General features: G+C 44.4%; 1 protein-coding gene across 1 annotated transcript in view; it reads left to right on the top strand.

The window, feature by feature from the left end:
• The first annotated feature begins 956 nt into the window (after window positions 1–956).
• The window catches only part of LOC125461250 (RNA-binding protein 38-like), a 68,862-nt gene continuing 48,964 nt past the window's right edge, over window positions 957–20,854 (top strand). Inside the window, exons 1-3 of the mRNA XM_048549781.2 lie at window positions 957–1,239; window positions 9,953–10,076; window positions 13,277–13,331. Of these exons, the coding sequence (XP_048405738.1) occupies window positions 1,072–1,239; window positions 9,953–10,076; window positions 13,277–13,331 (347 nt within the window). The 5' untranslated portion in view covers window positions 957–1,071. The remainder of the gene's footprint in view (window positions 1,240–9,952; window positions 10,077–13,276; window positions 13,332–20,854) is intronic.

Here is a 20,854-nt window from a genome sequence, read left to right on the forward strand (position 1 = left end):
GGCTGGGTTCCACCCCCACCACCCCCCAAGGGGCGGCATGGTGGCTCAGTAGTTTTCATAATTAAACCGGTCTCATTTGCCTGTGTTTGGTCCATATTCCTCCACACCCATCCCATTCATGTACCTGCCCAAATGTATCTTAAGTGACAAAATTGTACATGCCTCCTCCACTACCTCTTGTAGCCTGTTCCAGGCACTCACTGCCCTCTGTGTGAAAAAAATGCCCCTTGGAACCCTTTTGTATCTCTCCCCTCTCTCCTTAAACCGATGGCCTCTAGTTTTCGACTCCCTTACCAGGGGAAAAGCTGTCAGCTATCTAACTTACCTATGCCTTGAGACTGGTACAATTCCAACATTTGAAAGTCATCCGGATGTGTACATGAATAGGAAGGGTTTAGAGGGAAATGCTGGTGATTGGGACTAGACTAATTTCAAATATCTCGTTGGCATGGATAAGTTGAACTGAAGAGTCTGTTTCAGTGCTATGGCACATCTGGAAGTGTACATGAATTTACAGGTATATGGACCAAATGTCGGCAAATTTTCTGAAGAAGGGTCCCGACCCAAAACGTCAACTTTCGTGCTCCTCTGATGCTTCCTGGCCCGCTGTATTCCTCCAGCTCCACACTGTGTCAACTCTGACTCCAACATCGGCAGTTCTTACTAGCTCTAGATTAATTTAGGATATCTGGTCCGCATGGATGAGTTGGACCAAAGGGTCTGTTTCCGTGCTGTATGATTGTAAAGGGTTAAATGAATTTCCCAGCCAAGAGGTTTCTGGAACAAATTGCTTGAATAGTACAAAGTGAAGGTTGCTGTAAAGTACAGCCCCTGGTTTCTCTCTCTCTCTACAAATAAGGAACCAGACTTCCTACAGTCTGTGTGCAGCAAGCAGCGAGGTGGAGCTTAGCTCAGGCTATAAGCGGTAGGGCTGCAGGCTGCGCTGGGCTGGGAGTGGATGGGCAGTGTGTGCTGAGTACCGGGTTTGGGGGGGTGGGGGGGAAGCTGAAATTGTTCCCAAGCCCGGACTCCTGCTCAATTCTCTCGCAAGCCTGCACTGACCTTGACACCATGCACAGCCTCCAGAAGGACACTACCTTCACCAAGATCTTTGTGGGCGGTTTGCCCTATCACACTAACGACTCGTCCTTGCGGAAATATTTCGAGGTGTTTGGGGACATCGAGGAGGCGGTGGTCATTAGTGATCGGCAGACCGGGAAATCCAGGGGCTACGGCTTTGTGAGTACCGGCGGGAGGGCGGTCTGCGTTGGGCTAGCGCCTACCCGGATTACCGAGTCCTCTTCCCCTGCCGTTCGGGGATTAAAACTCCAGCAGTCTGTTTTAAAATGGGCATGGGGGTTCCTGGGGAGGGAGAAGCAGACTGTTGACAGCAACAGAGAAGATAAGCCTGGGTTCAGGACTGAGTTAAAATGTTAATAACTTGGGACTGGGGTGAAAAAAAACCTGTTCCCTTTTTCTCCCCACCCCCAAAATGCAGAAGTAGCGCGGTTGATTCTCACCCGATATTTGTTTCGAGAAACTACTATGGCCAATGAAAAGGTGTGTGTGTGTGTGTGTGTGTATAAAATGAAAAAAAAACCCTGTTAGCGCGTCAGGAAATGGGACTGAGGTTTAGTAGAAAGCTGCAAACTCACTCGTGCCTCAACGGGTCTTGGGAGAATAATGCAGGTGCCCTGTACAATTGAAGTCTGAAGGAGAGCGAGAGAGATCACACCGTTAGGTTGATTTCTGAATTGCAACATAAATCCCACGTCCTAGTTTAAAATTTGCTTATCTTCCCCCCCCCCCACCTCAAATTCTATCCAGAATGTTGTTCCGTGTAGCACTTTGCTTTGTTTTACAGTGAATTCCCCCTGTGTTTCACCTTATTGCGTCCCTGCTATGTGGTGAAGAGAAACAGCAGATCCGAGATGGTGGGGCTGGTTGGGAAATAGCCAATTTATTGGGGTGAGGTGGAGCGCTGAAAATACAGTGGGATGAATATATAAGCCTGTCTGTATCTGTGAGCCCTACTGTGGGTGAGGAGAAGGGTCATGGAGGCCGTCCAAAATTGCTGGTTTTAGCCTCCCTCAGCTTGCACCTTTGTATGGCTTCCTTAAATTGACCAGAGTAACGTCCATTCTGGCATCTCAGCCTCACGATTTTTTTTATTGCTGTCGTTCAAACATAAAATCACCAACAAAGTCATGCAGGGGTAAAGGATATTGGAGACAGCAAGGGCTGCAGATGGTGGAAGCCCGAGTCAGTAAATGTAGAGCTGGAAAAGCTCAGGGGTAAGACAGCATCCGAGGAGCAGGGAAAGTCAGCGTTTCGTGTGGTGGGGGGGGGGGGGGGGGGGTGGGGGTGGGAAACACTTCAACTTTGTTTTTATTAGCAACAGTCAACATTCCAAAGTTTCATTTTTAAAATAAAATTCCTGATTAAAAATGCAACGCAGATATTCCATGTAATTATTAGGGAAGTTTCAGTAATTAGTTATTAGGAGCTGCATTGCCCCTACAAGTGACTATCTGAAGATTACAGACAGTGTCCCACCTGCTTTCTGGTACTTCTTCATCCTCTAATACCCCTCTCCTGGACAAAGACCAGACAGATCCCGTTTAACCTACTTTAAATGGAACTGCTCCCTATGTTTTTGTGACCTGGGACTTGCTGGGTCATAGAAGCACTTGAACAACAATAGTCGAGCTTTCTTTGTGCCTCTGGGGTTAAGAGCACTAAAGAACAGGAAATAGCTGGTCTAAGTAGAGCTGAGTGCACTGTTCCCTGCCCAGCAACAGGGGGCATTCGTATTGACCACAACACCCACTGGTTCAATAGGATTTTGGAGGGGGGGTCCAGGAGGCACGAGGTGGGTAGAAGAGACCAACAATTCCTGCTCCAAGTGGTTATCCAATAGCTTCCTGTGGTAAAGTGCATGTTGTAAATATTGTCTAGGGAGCAGAATTGGTGATGCCCTCACTGTAGAATATCCTGCTGTCATAAAAGCAAACACTGCAGATGCTGAAGACCTGAAGTAGAAGCAGAGACTGCTGGAGAAACTCAGCAGTTCTGTGGAGAGACAGTTAACTTTTCAAGGCATCTCCTCTAGATCTCTGCTGTGGTAATTGTAACTGTCCGTGCAAACGTAACTGTTCCTTCAGAAGGTGATGGGACAATGGACAGTCCAGTGAACTGAGTATTTCTTCAAACCCCTGTAATAACACTCTTCATGGGGGTGCTGGAGAGGGTGGGAGAATATTATTCAGAAAAGAGAATATGTCTCATTGTTTGAAGCTTTGCCAAGCGCTTTATTTCAGATGTGCTGTTTCGGTTGAGTCAAAGTGAGATTTTAATCAGCTAACCATAGCACTTCTGCTGCCTTCAATCGTACTGAGCAAACACATCCATTAGTAGCTTCAAAATAGAATAAATAATTGCAGATGTGACTGACAAAATGCCCCAGCAATCTCCTTTTTAAGTCATGTCTCCAGGGAAGGGACTGGGAGGAGCTGACTGAGTACAGTGCTGGATCAATGTAGAGGGACAGTTTGGGTAGGCTGGGAGTTAGTGCATGAGAAGTGGATTCACCAGAAGTGATTCACTCAGTGTTTGTAGCTAACTACATATATTTCTATAGCTTCCTTAAACTGACCACAGTAACAGCTCCATTCTGGCAACCCTTCTGTTTTTGGCTTCTGTTGTGCAAATGTAAAATCGGAAATAACATCATGCAGATATAAAGCATTGTTTTCACCAGCGATTTTCAATATCCGAAGTTTCTTTTATTAACATTCATGATTAAATACTCAGTTAGGGAAACTTCAGCAGTTAATTGTCACGAGACCCAAGTCAAGCACAGAGCTGGAGTTAGTTTATTTAGAACCAAATGTTAATTGCAATCCATTCACTGATCTAATGTATGGAAGTTTCTCTCGTCATTTTTGTTTTCAAGAGTGCCTTCTCAGGTACCTGCTGCTGATGTTAGATACTCCAGTCCCATGATTCAGGCTCCCTGCATCGGAAACTGTTTTGGAAATAGTTTGTATTCATTTAGCTCCTGTCACAACCTCTGAATACCCAAGACGTTTCCTTTTATAGCCAGCGAAGTACTTTTGAAGTGTATTTATTGCTGCAATGTTGGGAACACAGCAATCAGTTTGTGCACAGAAAGCTTCCAATAATAGCAACTTTTTTTGGAGACCATTTTTTTTTGTGGGTTTCTGAAAGTCATGCGGACATAAACACAATGTTTGGATTTTACATCAGCCATGGGAGAAGTTAAAGAAAAATGTCAACAATGTTTTGAAACTCTCATTGTTTGTTGGAACTCCCTATCTGTAAATTTTGCTGTTTTTTTTTCCCCATTTGAAAGAACAGTATGCTTCTGCAGTTGGAATCTGTACAGCTTGTGGTGGGTCACTTTGTGCTGCGCACTTTTTTTTTGTTAGTTATTGCAACCAGTTTGTGGTGTAGACTGGGTCAGCTGCAGTTTGGGTGTTAGCTATTCTGCACTTCAGGCTTTTTATCGGGCCAGAACAGAAAGGGTTTGGTATATCCCAACACAGCAAGCAGCACTGTTCACAGCTCAGTGACTTGCCTGTTTCGGGCTGCTGTTTGTAAGCAAGACTTTTGGATAAAACAGGATCAGGTGTGTGAGATGTGGTCATTTTTGAGATCCTGGGGGTCAGTCACCTGTTAAGGTTGATTAGATTAGATTAGATTCCCTACAGTGTGGAAACAGGTCCTTCAGCCCAACAAGTCCACACCACCCGTTGGAGCATCCCACCCAGACCCATCCCCCTATAACCCACACACCCTTGAACACTATGGGCGATTTAGCATGGCCGATCCACCTAGCCTGCACATTTTTGGATTGTGGGAGGAAACCCATGCAGATACGGGGAGAATGTGCAAACTCCGCACAGACAGTTACCTGAGGCTGGAATCGAACCCGGGTCCCTGGCGCTGTGAGGCTGCAGTGCTAACCACTGAGTCACCGTGCCACCTGAGTTTTCCTGAGTGTCAGTTGATGGGAGTGACACCTCTTTTAAAAGAAAAACTGGCAGAATGTCCGACCACACTGAAAGATTTTAAAAGTAAAGTGGAGAAATCCCATTTCAACAGTACCAAAGGACTCTGCCAATAACAAAAGAATTTTAATTGTTCGGTGTCCATTCCCAATGGCTCCCACAGGTTAGAGAAGGCATCAGGAAGAATGCTGGACTGTCTGACTTAGGCCCATCCATCTTCATCAATGACCTTCCATCATAAGGTCAGGAACGGAGATGTTCGCTGATGATTGCACAATGTTCAGCACCATTCGTGACTCCCCAGATACTGAAGCAGTCCGTGCTGACATGCAACAAGATCTGGACAATGTCCAGGCTTGGGCTGACAACGGGCGAGTAACATTCACACCACACAAAGGCCAGACAATAACCATCTCCAATAAGATGGAAAAAAACCCTCCCCTGACATTTGTTACCATCACTGAATCCCTCACTATCCATTTCCTGGGGGTCAGTATTGACCAGAAACTCAAGTGGACTCACCATATAAATGCAGTGCGTATAAGGGGCGGGACGGTGGCTCAGTGGTTAGCACTGCAGCGTCACAGCACCAGGGACCCGGGTTCAATTCCAGCCTCGGGCAACTGTCTGTGTGGAGTTTGCACATTCTCCCCGTGTCTGCGTGGGTCTCCTCCAGGTGCTCCGGTTTCCTCCCACAGTCCAAAGATGTGCAGGCTAGGTGGATCGGCCATGCTAAATCACCCGTAGTGTTCAGGGGTGTGTGGGTTATAGGGGGTGGGTCTGGGTGGGATGCTTCAAGGGGCGATGTGGACTTGTTGGGTCGAAGGGCCTGTTTCCACACTGTAGGGAATCTTAAAAAAAAGAGCAGGTCAGAGGCTAGGAATGCTGGAGCGAGTAACTCGCCCCTTAACTTCCCAAAGTCTATCCAACGTGTTCAAGGCACACATCTGGATTGAGAGGCAATATTTCCCACCTGCCTGGATGGGTGCAGCTCCCAACAGCACTCAACAAGCTTGACACCAGTAAAGACAAAGCAGCCTGCTTGATCAACACCACATCCACAAACATCAACCCACTTCACCACTGAGGCCCAGTAGCAGCAGTGTGGACGATCTCCAGAAGAACTGCAGAGAACAACTGAGGCTTCTTAAACAGCATCTTCCAAACCCAAGACCCTATTCACCTGGGAGGACAAGAGCAGCAGATACCTGAGAACACCACCACCTGCAAGCTCCCCTCTAAGGCACTCGCCATCCTGACTTGGAAATATATCGCCGTTCATTCATTATTGCTGTGTCAAAACCCTGGAATTCTCTTACTAACAGCACATGGACTGCAGCGGCTCAAATTGGCAGCTTACCACCACCACCTTCTCAAGGGGGCAACTAGGGATGGACAAGAAATGCTGGGCTGACCGACATTCCGTGAGTGAATAGTTATTTTAAACAACGCTGTTTCTGTAAGGTCACCCAGACATGATCAAGGGGTGGAAAACAGTCAGATTGATAGGGTGACCATCTCCTTCCCAGCTGGCTGCACTCTGAGGGGCATTCTGTGTGACAAGACAGCATGATATGTGTTTGTGGAGGCATAGAATATTACAGCACACGAACAGACCATTCAGCCCATCAACCTGTTAGTGACTTCCTTCATATGACCTAACTGCTCTAATCTCTAATTCAATGTGCTGTTCTTCATGTATCAGATAATATTCCTCTCTTTCACAGCAACCTATCAATTCCTTTTCTGCAGTGGGATGAGGAGACCATATTCACGTTGTAAAGACCCTTTTGTATAAAATATTTGTTACTCTCCTCTACCTGATTATCTCAAGGTTGTGCCCTTGTTACAATGTGTTCATTCATTAGAAATGATCTACAATCTCCTTCCTCAACTGATTTCTAAGCATTGTTCCTTTGTGCATTTCTCCCCTTTTTTTTGCGTGTTAAGCTGTACATGTATCATGTGTGCAAAACATCCTGTTACTATAGTGCACTGTAGGACACAAACTGAACAATTTGATCATAACTATTAGACCCTGATCTGCATTGATACTGCTTTCTTTTGCTTGGGTGCACCATCTGTGCGATTATCTTATTAATGGTGCCATACAAGTATGGAGGGGCACCTTATGCTGACCCTGAGAGCACAGTGCAGAATATTGGTCCAACCTGCCCATTATCTCGGCCTATGTGAGCTCCTTTGGTCTTTCACAGTTGGTTCAAGGCTCCAGTTTGCTGTCATTTTACTAAGTCTCAAAATCACTCCTAGGCAGCATCGTGTGGAACACCACACTTCCCATTTATTTTCATTCTGACAAACAACCCTGGGTCTGGGGACGCATCTTACTGTCTCATCCCTGAATCACCAGGTTATGGATTCAAGAACCACTCAGAGAAGGTGTCATCTAGGCTGGTATTGCACTGCAGTGCTGAGAGAGTGCTTCATTGTCGGGGTGAGATATCACAACAGCTCCTGTTCGCTCTCCTGGAGATAGCAGATCCTGCACAGCCCCTTTTTATTTGAAGAAGAGCAGGGAGATTTCTTTGGCTTCTTGGGAATATTTATCCTACCACCACTATAACCCGGTTAACTTTTAAAGAAGAAATCTGTACACCTGGAAATTAGCAGATGGATTTATGGCTCAGGACAACTAGAACTGGACACAGTATTCCCGAAGAGGCCTAATCAACAACCTGTACAACCTCATCATGATGTCCCAACTCTTCTATCCAAAGGTCTGAGCAATGAAGCATGCTAAATGCCTTCTTAACCAGACTATGTGATGCAAACTTCTAAGAATTATGTACCTGAACCCCTAGATTTTTCTGTTCTACATGTTGATAATTTAAAAAAAAACCTAACCAAGGCACCATGCTGTATCCCATACTGGCATGCTTTGGGATGACTCATTTTTGTGCTCCTGAGATGCTACTTGGCCTGCTGTGTTCATCCAGCTCCACATTTTGTTCTCTGAAATGTAAGTAAGTTAGTTTCAACATGACCCTGATTCTGCAACCCTTGTGAATAATCTAGGTTTCTAACTGATGTGATAATCCTCCCTCCAGAATTGCTAGCCCAGTTAAGGAACTATTTACAACCTGCTCTTAACTTCCGTCGCTGTGGCAACATTGTACATAGTTACTTTAATAAAATCACTTAAATTGTGGAACTTCCTACTGTTGGCACAAGATTAGGGATGGGGTCATTTATTGTTTAAGTTTGTCACTTCAACTGTTGGTCTAGCAAGGTGAACATGTCATCTTAAGTGTGATAAATCCTGGCTTGTTTGAGTTCCTTTACTTATATTTAACCTATTTTTCTAACAAACTTGTTCAGAGTTGTTATTACACGTCTCTGGAACAGGTGGGGAACTTGAACATGGGCCTCCTGGTCCAGAGGTAAGGACATTGCCAATGTGCCATGAGACTGTTGATATCTGCTTCTGAGTCAGAGACCCCTGTTTGCTACAGTTAATGTTTAGTTTTAGTAATTAATGTTTTATGTTGTAATGAGAAAGTCACATTGTGATTAGCACCATTGGAATATATCCCGTAATATTGTTCAGTTGTGGTGTTTTGGGACCTTGCAGGGGTTCCACTTAAACTTATTTGGTTGTCAAGTGCCTTGGAAAGTGTTGAGGTTGCAAAAAGTGCTTTAGAATTAATTGCAAAATTTGTTTTTAATATCTCCACCCTTCCATGTCTTTGCTTCATCCACTTCTCTTATCAGATAGTCACATTCTCTTGAATTCTATTTGCTGTTATCTTTGCTGTAAGTCTGTTATACAAGCCTTTACCAAATACTTTTTGAAAATTCATATAACTTGGGAGCATTTGCCTCAGGGCTAGTGTTTCCACTTTGAGGTGTAAGCTATACGACTAAACCCCACTCCAGAGGTTGATTGACTACTGTTCATTCCGAGAGAGAGAGAGGTCTTGTTTGACCAGAGGTCAGGTTTGGCCTAGGAAATCTCAAACCTTGCCAGGAGAAGAACAGAGAGTTCTTTCAGGTTCTCTGTCCAACACTTATCCCTCAGTCAAACCTAACCCTATCATTTTCATAGATTATCCTTTCATTTGAACTGTGCCATTTTGGCTGTCGATGAATTGAGACATCCTCAAAGTCTAGAAGATCCCTTTTGTAAATGTGATGGTTTAGCTTTACTTTGTCCTCAGACTGTTCTAACCTGAGTTCTGGGATTTTTTTTTTAAGGTCTTGGAGTAGATTTTTTTTAAAGATTTTTTTCATTATTAACTCCTGACACACAGATGCCACCGATTGGCCAGCAATCATTGTTTGTCCCTCGACACCCTTGAACAGAATGGCTTGATAGGGCAATTGAGAGTCACCCACATTGTTGTAGGTCAGGAGTCACATGTAGGTCAGACCAGGTAAGGATGGCAGATTTTCTTCCCTGAAGGACATCAGTAAACCAGATGGGTTTTTTCCCAACCATTGGCAATGGTTCATGCTCATTATTAGACTCTTAAGTACAGCTTTTTTTTTAAAAGAATTGAATTCAGATTCCACCATCTACTATGGTGGGATTGGAACTCAGTCCCTAGAACATTGAGTTTCTGGATTAATAGTCCCGCAATAATACCACTTGGCCATCATGTCCCCTAAATGCAAGGAGGCTGAGTGTTGACCCTTCTGTCTGTGTAAGCTAGTATACACTGAGCTGTAGTAGACTCGTGAGCCGGAGATCTGTAAGGTGAGATGTGATATAGCTGCAGGTGCCTAGCCCTGGATCAGCTCCAGTGGCTCAGGCTATGTGTTCAGCCCAGGCCTTACTGCTCTGTGTCGCTTCCTTTCCTGATTAACTTGACCTCTGCATCGACTGCGGGCGCTGTGTGTACTAGTTCAGTATATAATATAACAATACCTGACCATTCTGTCTACTTTTGTTGCTGCAGGTCACCATGGCAGACAGGGTGGCAGCGGACCGAGCATGTAAAGATCCCAATCCCATCATTGATGGCAGAAAAGCCAACGTCAATCTAGCCTACCTGGGAGCAAAACCAAGAGCCATACAAACTGGTATGTAACCAAACTTTGTACAGAGCCCGGTGACTTGTATTTCTTCATTCTCGAATGACACGCAGATACTGCCAGCATTTAATACCCATCACTAGTTGCCCTTGAACTGAGTGGCAGGCTAGGCCTTTGTAAGTGGACATTTAGATCTGCTTTGGGTCTGGAGTCACATGTAGGCCAGACAAGGCAAGGATGGCAGATTTCCTTCCTTTAGAATGTAGAACAAAACAGCACCAGAACAGGCCCTTTGGCCCACCATGTCTGTGCCAGCCATTATGCCATTCCATACTAATCCGATCTGCCTGCACATAGTCTGGACCCCTCTATTCTCTGCTCATTCATGTGTCTGGCTAAATGCCTCTTATCTGTTTCAACCACCTTCCTTAGCAGCATGTTCCAGGCACCTAACACCAAAAAGAAACTTGCCTCGCACATCTCCTTTAAACTTTCTCTGTCTCACCTTAAGCCTCATTATTTGTAACCATTGATTCAGGTGAGCAGGGTCCCTGGGACAGGTTTGTTACTGTCTCCTGTTGTTGCAGGTCTCCGCCAAAAGGCCATCCGCTCAGAGGTATCAGGGTAATTGATCAGGAGACAGTGCTTGGAGGGGCATTAAAGTTGGGATATTCTTCAGAAAAATGACATTATTAACAGTAGTATCAGAGCAATGACCTGCTCACTGATGCTCAGTTTGGGTTTTGCCAGAAATAGTCAGCTTCTAATTTCACTACAGTCTTGGTTCAAGCACAGACAAAAGAGCTGAATTCCTGAGGTGAGGTGAGAGTGACTGCCCTCAATGTCAAGGCTACATTTGACTGAATGTGATGTCAAAGACCCCTAGTAAAACTGGTATCAGGGGGCAAACTCTCCACTCATTGGGAATCATACCTCGCACTTAGCAAGATGGTTGTAGCTGTTGGAGGTCAGTCACTTCAACACCGTATCATTGGTCACCCAAGGCATGTCCTATCCATGCCTTTTAAAACATATGTAGTACTCAGTACGGAATCCTCTGGAATGAACCTTTTTTATTTGAAAACAAATGCCATTTGAACACTACCCATCTCCAGAAACCACCAGAAAGGTGTTTCTTGACTTGAATGGGTTAGCCTGAGGCCAAGATGGTAATTTTCTCTCATGCCAAACAATAACCCAGGCTGTCACTAATCAACCAAACCCAGCACCATATTTGGCAAAAGAAACCATGAGAAACCACATGGTAAGGGAGCCATTTTGACCGTTTTTAAAAGCCACTGTTAAGTGTTGCCAATGAAAAAGCAGACAGGACAGTAACATCTGGAGACAGTAAAATCTCTAACCTGTTCTTCTTCTAGTTCACTGATACAGCACACTGATCTCTGGGTAACAAGAGGATAGGTACCACACTTTATGACCTACAGAAAGTCCCATCTTTTCAAGAAGAATAGTGCAATGTCTCACGATACACCTATTTTTGGTTTCTGAATTCGCAAGCCAATTGCTAATTATAATTATAAATTATAAATTTATTTAATGACTTGAAATTGTGCACTATTTGCTTTAACTGCACTTTTCTTCAGAATTGGTGTATGTGCACCCACGCTACTGGGAGAATGATGACCAATCGTTAGATTTTTCCATTAATAATAATAATCTTTGCTTTAAACATCACGAAGAGCTTGCTGCTCATTATTTAACAATCCGCACCCTCTGGTTAAGAGACATACAGATAGTTCTCCTGTAACGTGATAGTTGTGTGACCTCGAGTGTAGAAAATCGCACTACAGAAAATTGCCGCAGAAAATCACACGATAGAAAATTGCCATTGAAAATCGTGTTATAGAGAAAATCGCTATACCTTTACGGCAGAAAGTTCGTGTTATCCAAAGTGTCTACCATTAACAGTTGCTTTTTAGCAAATTTCACATTAATGAACATGTGTTATAGCAGAATTACCTATACACCCTTTCCATTTCAAAGAACACACTATTATGGAACATAAGACAACAGGGATTTCAGTAATTTGTAACACGTGGAACATCTCTGCAGGAGTTCCTCAGGCCCAACCAGCTTCAGCTGCTTCATCAATGACCATCATGATGTCAGAAGTAGGAATGTTTGCTATTGATTGTACAATGTTCAGCACCAATCGTGATACCTCGGCTACCGAAGCAGTCCTTGTTCAAATGCAGCAAGACCTGGACAATATCCAGGCTTGAGCCAACAAGTAGCCAGTAACATTTGTGCCACACAGTTGACAGACAATGCCCACCTGCAACAGGAGAGAATGTAACCATTGTCCTTTGATATTGCATGGTGTTTCCATCTCTAAATGTCCCACTATCTACAACCTGAGGTCACCATTGACCAGAAACTGAATGGACTCACCATATAAATACTGTGGCTACAAGAGCATGTCAGGGGCTAGAGGTTCTGCAGCACGTAACTCATCTCCCGACTCTCCAATGCCTGTCTACCAGTGACAAGGCACAAGTGTGATCATTTATTCCCCATGTGCCTGGGTGGGTGCACTCCACCAACACTCAAGAAGCTTGGCACTATCCAGAAAAAAGCAGTCAGTTTGATTGGCATCTTGAACATCAATGTCGCATCCAGGGAAAATGTGCAACAGCAACTCACCACTTCAGTCGCCACCTGTGGAACCTGTATCCTTAGCCTTATGGAAGGACAAGGATCTGCTTGTTGTCCAGATCTTGCTACATATTGACGTGGCCTACTTCAGTGTCTGAGGAGTTGTGAATGGTGCTGAACATTTTGTATGCTATCCACTGCTGGAGGAAAGGTCACTGAGGTAGCAGCTGAAGACATTTGGGTCTCGAGTGCTTGGGAACACCACTGCCTCTCTGTCCTGACTTGGAAATATACCGCTGTTCTTTCAGTATTGCTGGGTGAAAATCCTGGAAATCCCTCCCTAAGTGCATTGTGGGTCTATCTACAGCAAATGGACTGCAGTGCTTAAAGAGGGCAGCTCACATTCTCAAGGGCAATAAACACTGGCCCATCCAGTGATACCCACATCCCATGACTGAATTAAAACAAAACCGCATTGAAGGCAGAGTAGGAAGATTATTACCTGATATTTTGACCGGATTGGTTTAAACATCCCCCACTGTCTAATTAATAAGAGTCTGTCTCTGTCTCGGGATTCCAACTACTTCTCTCTTGCAGTTGTTTTATTTATATCTAATCTGTTTTGTTTTCAGGATTTGCTTTGGGCGTCCAACAGATACACCCAGCTCTGATCCAGCGTCCCCTCGGGTAAGGAAGAGAAACCTTTGTTATACAAGTCGCTCTGTACCTAGAAGGTTGTGCATTTCCGTAGCATTCCTCACCATCTCAAGTTGCCCCAAAGAACACTGCAGCTAAAAAGGCACTGTGCAGTTTCTGTTGAAATGTAACAAATGCAGCAGCCAATTTGCATGCAGTAAGATCCCATGAACAGTGATTTCATCACTGTGCAGGAATCTGTTTCGGTGATGTTAATTTGAGGGATAAATATTGGCCAGGACACAGGAAATAACTCTGATCTTCAAATAGTACCATGGGATCTTTTAAATGCATGGATGATACACCATCACCTGGGAGGGGCAATAAATGCTGCCCATTACTGCAATGCTCCTATCCCAAGAATAAAACACAACACAGGGTCTCAGTTTGATGTCCCATCTAAAAAATGGCACCTTCAGCAGTGCAGCACTCTAACAGTACTGCCCCAGACTGTCAGCTTAAATTATGTCTTAATTTTCTCTTATGTGGTTTTATGCACTAATCAACGATTTGGGCTGAAGACAGAGAAGGCATTATCAAGAATTATCTCCAGATTTAGGCATATTTGGAGCTTTGATCACTAATGCTAAATACCCTTCTACATGCCAATCTAAGATATACCAGGCTGAAATCTTACTGCTGCACTGACAAGAGAATCTTCTCTCAAGTCTATCTTTCTTCCAGCAATCAGACTGTGTCCACGCTGTGCTATTTATGTCCAGTGGGGTGCAGCTCCATGACATCATTGTAAGCTTGCTCCAGGGTCCAGAGTCCCTCTTCATACGACACTGAAGTCTCTAGAGTGGGCACTTGGAGGCGAGAGAGTGCTACACACTAAGTCACAGTTAACACGCTGAATCAGGAGGATAAACTGAAACCGTTGGGATACAGAGACAGAAATTGCCCCTGAGCCTCTACTCTACTCAGTTGGGAAATGGTAGCTCTGAATCTCTTCTTTCTGGTAGCCTTGATTCCACATTTTGAAATACTGTTGCCTCAGGTATTTTCCAATCAGCCTGTTCAGGGATGTAATTACGTACAGGGCTTGAACCCCGGCCTCCTTGTTCAGAGGTAGGGACACCACTGTTTGCCACAAAAGCCTTCCATCCGTTTGTCTAACAACATTCAATCAGTCTCCATTTCAGGTTTTCAATTAACCTAATGTCACAGCTTCCTGCAGAAGAGAGTTCTACATTCTACAATCGTCTTCCTAATAGCACTTCTCAATAACAGCTCTAAGTATAAAGCTGTGGCTTCCTCATTCGGGTGTCTCACCCTGAGGAGTTATGTCTTTCTGTCTATCCTGATGTGCCCCTTATCTGAATAATACCACTCACAAATTGGACTGCTCATTTATTTTCCAACCACCTTCTCTCTCTCCCTTTAATTTTGATGGGAAATGGTTACTCAGTTTTATTAGCACTGAGTACACAGCCTTCCCATTCCCAAAGGAGCTGGATAATCCCTTGTTTTTGAGTGTATTTCGGATGAATTCACTCTAAACTGAACCTTTCACATTGCATTAGGTATTCGGGCAGAAGGAATGTGCGGATTGAACTCTTGTGTTTTTGTCAAATCAATCTTTCCTTTTCATACTGTGCTGTTTCTCAGAGGTGGAGACTCCATTCACAGTTGCTCCCAGCTCTTGTGTGGCACAACCTCTGACCTTTAGTACATTGAGCTCTGGAGTGCTGAGCCATACCGATTGGGAAAATCCCAGGGTGTGAGTCCATCATTCTCTGAGATGCTAGGGCCAGAGGAGATGCCATGATGAGAGATGGGGGGAGCGGCCAATGTTCCTACTCCTCATGATGACCTCTGACTTGGACTGAAATGCGAGTGCCCAAGTTGATGAGGCTTGGGCTCCATTGCGATGGTGGACACTGATTGGAGCCAGATCTTCCTTACCTTAGAAGGGGAGAGAGAAGCAAATAACGGGGCAAGTTGACACGAGAGAGATACCTACTCCCTTTCTGCCCGCCACCTCTCGAGGGACATGGGTGACCTTGCTGACCCACTGCTTTTAAGTGGCCATTTAGTGACCAGGGGAGTGCTGTGGTCTGCTAATGGCTCTGTCACATGCTTAACCTGGCAGGTGGGAAAAGTGACCGCTGCTGTTCCTATAGGTGAACTAGCCTGCCCACCGGGGTCTCGTGGGGGGTGCGCATCCATTTGCCCCAATTAGGGGAGAATTGGGGCCTCAGATGATGTGAAGAGGGGCAGCCACTATAGCTCTTTTGCCTTGTCATCCCACAATTTCCCCATTTCCACCCCCCGCACTCCCAAATGAAAACCACCCCCCTCTTGTGGTCAGTGTTGACCTCATGGCTTTGGAGTGAGTTACCACAGACAAAGTAAAGACACCATGTTGCAGAACCATCCAATCCTTGGCTTGGCCTAGCTGGTTATTCAACTCCTGTCCAAGGTTGGACATCCTCGGTCACAGTAACCAGCTTAATTGGAAGAATGGTCTACATTATATAACACCTTTCACATCCTAGGAATGTCCCAAGATATTTTTCAGCCTTCCTACCTTGCTGTTTCTCTTGTGATATTTAGCAGTCAGTTTGCTGCTTGCTATCAGCGATCTGATTAGGTGTTTGGTTTTCAATGTGGGAAATAAATGCCACTCAGGATCCAGGGAACTCACGTGCTGTTCTAGCCAAGCCATGGATCCTGCTCAATGCTCTGATCGAAAACAGCACCCCAATTAGTCTGTCAATGTAGCACACCAACGTCAAATTTGACTACATAGATTCAAACCTGAGCGCAAGGGGCTCTTGTGTTTAGAAAAGTAGGTCAAACCTAAAGCTTTGGCCCTCTTGTGGTGCAGTACTAGAGTCCCTACGCTTGGATTGGTGAGGCTCGGTTCAAGTCCCACCTGCTCCAGAGGTGTGTAATAACATCTCTGCACAAGTTGACTGTGGAAAAAAAAGGTCACACTTGAACCCTTGATCTTCAGAGTCAGATAGGGATCACATCCAACTGAAACAAGTGTAAGAGTAAAATGGCCTTTGACTCTCTCAGTATTGCACTCATTATACGGTCTTTCCTTCACCTGTACCCCGCAGCTCTTTACAAGGCAGGGTCATCCATTGGGGCTTCTCAGTGTCATTCTTGTTCCCTCAAGCTTGACTGGGGCTGACCCGTAGGTTTCAGTCACTTAGATTGTGGAATGAGGACATTGGAAAGGTGAGGCGTCTGTGTGCGAGCTAGAGGATCCTCATTACTGAGCTGCTGGCTAATCTGAGTGGGATTTCTCATGGCAATGTGCTAGCCTGTGCTTGAATTGCAGGGAAACGTTGTTTACAACTGAGATGTTTATTGTCACCAGTCATTTGAATGACTTAAATTTCCAAATATGACAGCTATTGCAGATTGCATTTGGAAGCAGTGTTTTTTCTTATTTTTGCAAAGACGAAACAGTCACCATTTTGTTTATGTGCATTGTACTGAATTTTAAGATTTTTGTCCTGCAGCTCCCGTTATTTGATGGAAACAATTTTTAGTTTGCTTGAGAAATCTACTAACTCCAAATGTAAACTTGTTTTTGAATCAGGCTTTTCAGAATCAGGGAGGAGCTGAGTTTACAGTTGACTGATTGACTTTCTTCATTGTCTTTTTTCATGGGCTTTGGGAATTACTGGCAATGTTAGTGTTTGTTTGCTCATCCTTAATTGCTGCTGAGCTGTGTAGCATCCTTGGCTATATCGGGGGCAGTTTAGAGTCAACCACATTGCTGTGGGTCTGGAGTCACATGTAGGCCAGACCAGGTAAGGATGGCAGATGTCTATCTCTCTAGAGAACTCCAGAGCTGGGATCCTGCATAACATCCAAAGGCAGTCTTATGGATGAACTATCACTGCGTTTTCATCTAACTGCCCTCTCCAATGTCTGTAATTGCTGTCTGTATTTACCTGTTTGAGGTGTTTTTCTTGTATTTGATTTGATTCATTATTGTCACATGCACCAAGATACAGTGAAAAGTATTGTTTTGTTTGCTATCCAGATAAATTATTCATGACACAAGTACATCAGGGTAATAGAACAGAATGCAGAATATTGTTACAGCTGCAGAGAAAGATCAATTCTAATATGAGAGTATTTTTCCTGCATAATGATGCATCGAGAATCTTAAGAATGTAATCAAAAAAGCGACTCTTGCAATACAAATGATCAGTTCAACTCATGAGTCAGCATAGGATGCTGATCCTGTGTAGGTCATACAGGGCTAGGAGCAGCTAGTTCCTATCATCCTGATGGAGACTGTGAACCAGTTACAGGGACAGGGCTGGTGCTTTGTGCCTGTCCTTAATTGTCTGACTTACCTTGGTGGGATTTGAACTCTTTGTCTTGTAGTTGTCAGTCCAGTACAGTGATCATTAGACAGTCAGGTAGAAGATGGGTGCAAACCACACCAAATTGTTAGTTTTGGGTCGTTAGAAAAGACACTCCCATCCTCAGTGTAACCCTGTGGGTGACCAAAGACTAGCCTGGTGATAAACCAATAGAGTTACAACCTGAGGCTTTGAGGGATCAGGGATAGATGTCAACCTTACCAGAACGATTTGGAAAACATCTGTCAATGTGCCCCAGAGTTATCCATCATGGTATCCTGGCATTGTGTCAATTATTGAACCTTTTTTTTGACTGTACCTTTGAGTTTCCGAACCTAGGGAGCACCAGGCAAAGTGCATGTGTGTTTTTCGAGAGGACAGTATTTACATTGTTGAGTGGGGAGCACTCTTCCGACATTTTCCTCACTAATTCTGTGTTTGGTGGGAACATAGTGTCAGGAATTTTAAAAATGACTTAGACCATGAGACATTGGAGCAGAAATTAGGCCATTCTGCCTATCAAGTCTGCTCCACCTTTCAATCATGGCTGATAAGTTCCTCAACCCCATTCTTCTGCTTTCTCCCTGTAACCCTTGATCCCCTTGATAATCAAGAGCCTATCTATCTCAGTCTTAAATGTACTCAATGACCTGGCCTCCACAGCCTTCTGTGGCAATGAATTCCATAGATTCCCATTCTCTGGCTGGGGAAGTTTCCCCTCATCTCCATTCCAAACTGTCTTCCCTTTACTCTAAGGCTGCGCACTCGAGTCCTAGTCTCTCCTGCCAATGGAAATATCTTCCTAATGCCCATCCTGTCCAAACCATTCTGTAAGTTTCAATTAGATCCTCCCTTCAACATTCTAAACTCCTTTGAGTATAGACCCAAAGTCCTAAAACATTCCTCATACATCAAGCCTTTCATTCCTGGGATCATTCTCATGAACTTCCTCTGGACTCGCTTCAGGGCCAATACATCCTTCCTGAGTTATGGGGCCCAAATTTCCTCATAATACCCTAAATGTGATCTGACCAGAGCTTTGTAAAGCCTCAGAAGTAAATCCTTGCTCTTATATTCCAATCCTCTCAAAATAAATGCCAATATTGTATTTGCCTTCCTGACTACTGACTCAACCTGCAAGTTTTCCTTGAGAGAATCCTGGGCTAGAACTCCCAAGTCTATTTGCACTTCAGACTTCTGAATTTTCTCCCCATTTAGAAAATAGTCCATGCCTCTATTCTTCCTACCAAAGTACATGACCTCCCACTTTCCCACGTTGTATTCCATCTGCCGCACTCTCCTAAACTATCAAAGTCTTTCTGCAGCTTCCCCGCCTCCTCAATACTGCCTGTCCCTCCACCTATCTTTGTATCATCTGCACACTTGGCCAGAATTCCCTCAGCTCCTTCATCTGGATCATTTAATGTATAACATGAAATGCTGTGGTCCCAACACTGACCCTTGTGGAACACTATCAGTCACTGGCTGCTGTCTTGAGAAGGACCCTTTACCCCAACCCTCTGCATTCTGCCAGACAGTGAATCTTCTATCCATGCTAACACCTTGCCAACACCATGGGCCCTTATCTTTCTCAACAGCCTCCTGTTGGCACCTTGTCAAAGACCTTCTGAAGGTCTAGGTAGATAACATCCATTGGCTCTCCTTGGCCTAACCTGATCATCACCTCCTCCAAAGAATTCTAACAGATTTGTCAGGCTTGACTTCCCCTTGATGACACCATCCTGACTTTGCCCTACTTAACCATGCACTTCCAAGTGTTCAGAAATCTCATCCTTTACAATGGACTCTAAAATCTTACCAATGACGGAGGTCAGGCTAATTGGCCTGTGATTTTCAGTCTTTTGCCTTATACCCTTCTTGGCCAGGGGGTTACATCTGTGATCTTCCAGTTCCCTGGGACCCTCCCTGACTCCAGTGATTCCTGAAAGTTCACCACTATCGCCTCCACTGTCTCTTCAGCTATCTCCTTCAGAACTCTGGGGTGTAGTCCATCTGGTCCTGGTGGTTTATCAGAAATGCTTAATCATTTCTAGTCTTGCACCAGATTTGAGTGATGCTATGAAGTGAAGGACAGTTTGGAAGATTACATGGGTGTAGTGCAGTGCTTCTGTCGTTGCTGCAGAGTTTCAGAGGCCTGGACTTACCATCCAGAATGTGAGAAATTGGAACAGGAGAGAAGCTACTTAACCCTTTAAACCTGTTCTGCCATTCATGAAACAGAAAATAGGAGCAGGAGTAAGTTATTCAGTCCTTTTGAGTCTACTCTGCCATTCAATGTGATCCCATCTGATTGTCCAATTCAGTTTCTGCATTCTCCTCAAACCCTTTGAACCCTTTAGCCCTGAGAACTATATTTAACATTCCGTGGCTGAGAATTCCACTGGCTCCCCGCACCCTGGGGACAGATAGTCCTCATCTCAGTCCTAAATGGTCTACCCAGTGTCTTTAAATTGTGACCCCTAGTTCTGGACTCCCCCGCCATCGGAAACATCCTGCCTACATTTAACCTGTCCAGCCCTGTTAGAATTTTATAGGTTTCTATGAGATACCCCCTCTTTCTGCTAAATTCCAGTGAATATAGCCCTAACCATTCCAGTCTCTCTTCAAACAGGAAACAATCTTGCTAACCTAATAACCTAGCTATGTGTTACTGGTGAACCTAATTCAACAAGATCACAGCTGATCTGTGATAAACTCCATATTCCAGAATGTAAATTCAGTTTGAAAATAATAATAAAAAGGGTACTGTCTTCAGTAAAAGTGACCGTGGAGCTGTTTGATGGTTATAAAACCCCAATCTGTTCATGCATGACTGTACCAGAAGGAAATCTTCTGTCTTTTTGTGGTCTGGCCTATATGTGACTCCAGTCCAACACGACCTGTTTGACTCTTAATTTCCCTTCAGTTTTTGGGGCAACTAGGGATGAGTAATAAGTGTTAACCTTAAGAAGAAATAATTATTAAAAAGCACACCAGGAGGTTGTTATTTAACAAATCTGATGCATCAGGCAGGGATAGCACTGTGGAAAGAAACTATGACATTGTGGAAATGTTTGTGATGACTCTGTGTCTTTTGCATGAACTTGTATTGTGAGCGACATGAGCTAGTTGTGTATACAGCACTGCCACAGGAAGGTAGGTTGGAGGGTATCTGGA

This window comes from Stegostoma tigrinum, chromosome 19 (genome assembly GCF_030684315.1).
Source record: "Stegostoma tigrinum isolate sSteTig4 chromosome 19, sSteTig4.hap1, whole genome shotgun sequence".
NCBI lineage: Eukaryota > Metazoa > Chordata > Chondrichthyes > Orectolobiformes > Stegostomatidae > Stegostoma > Stegostoma tigrinum.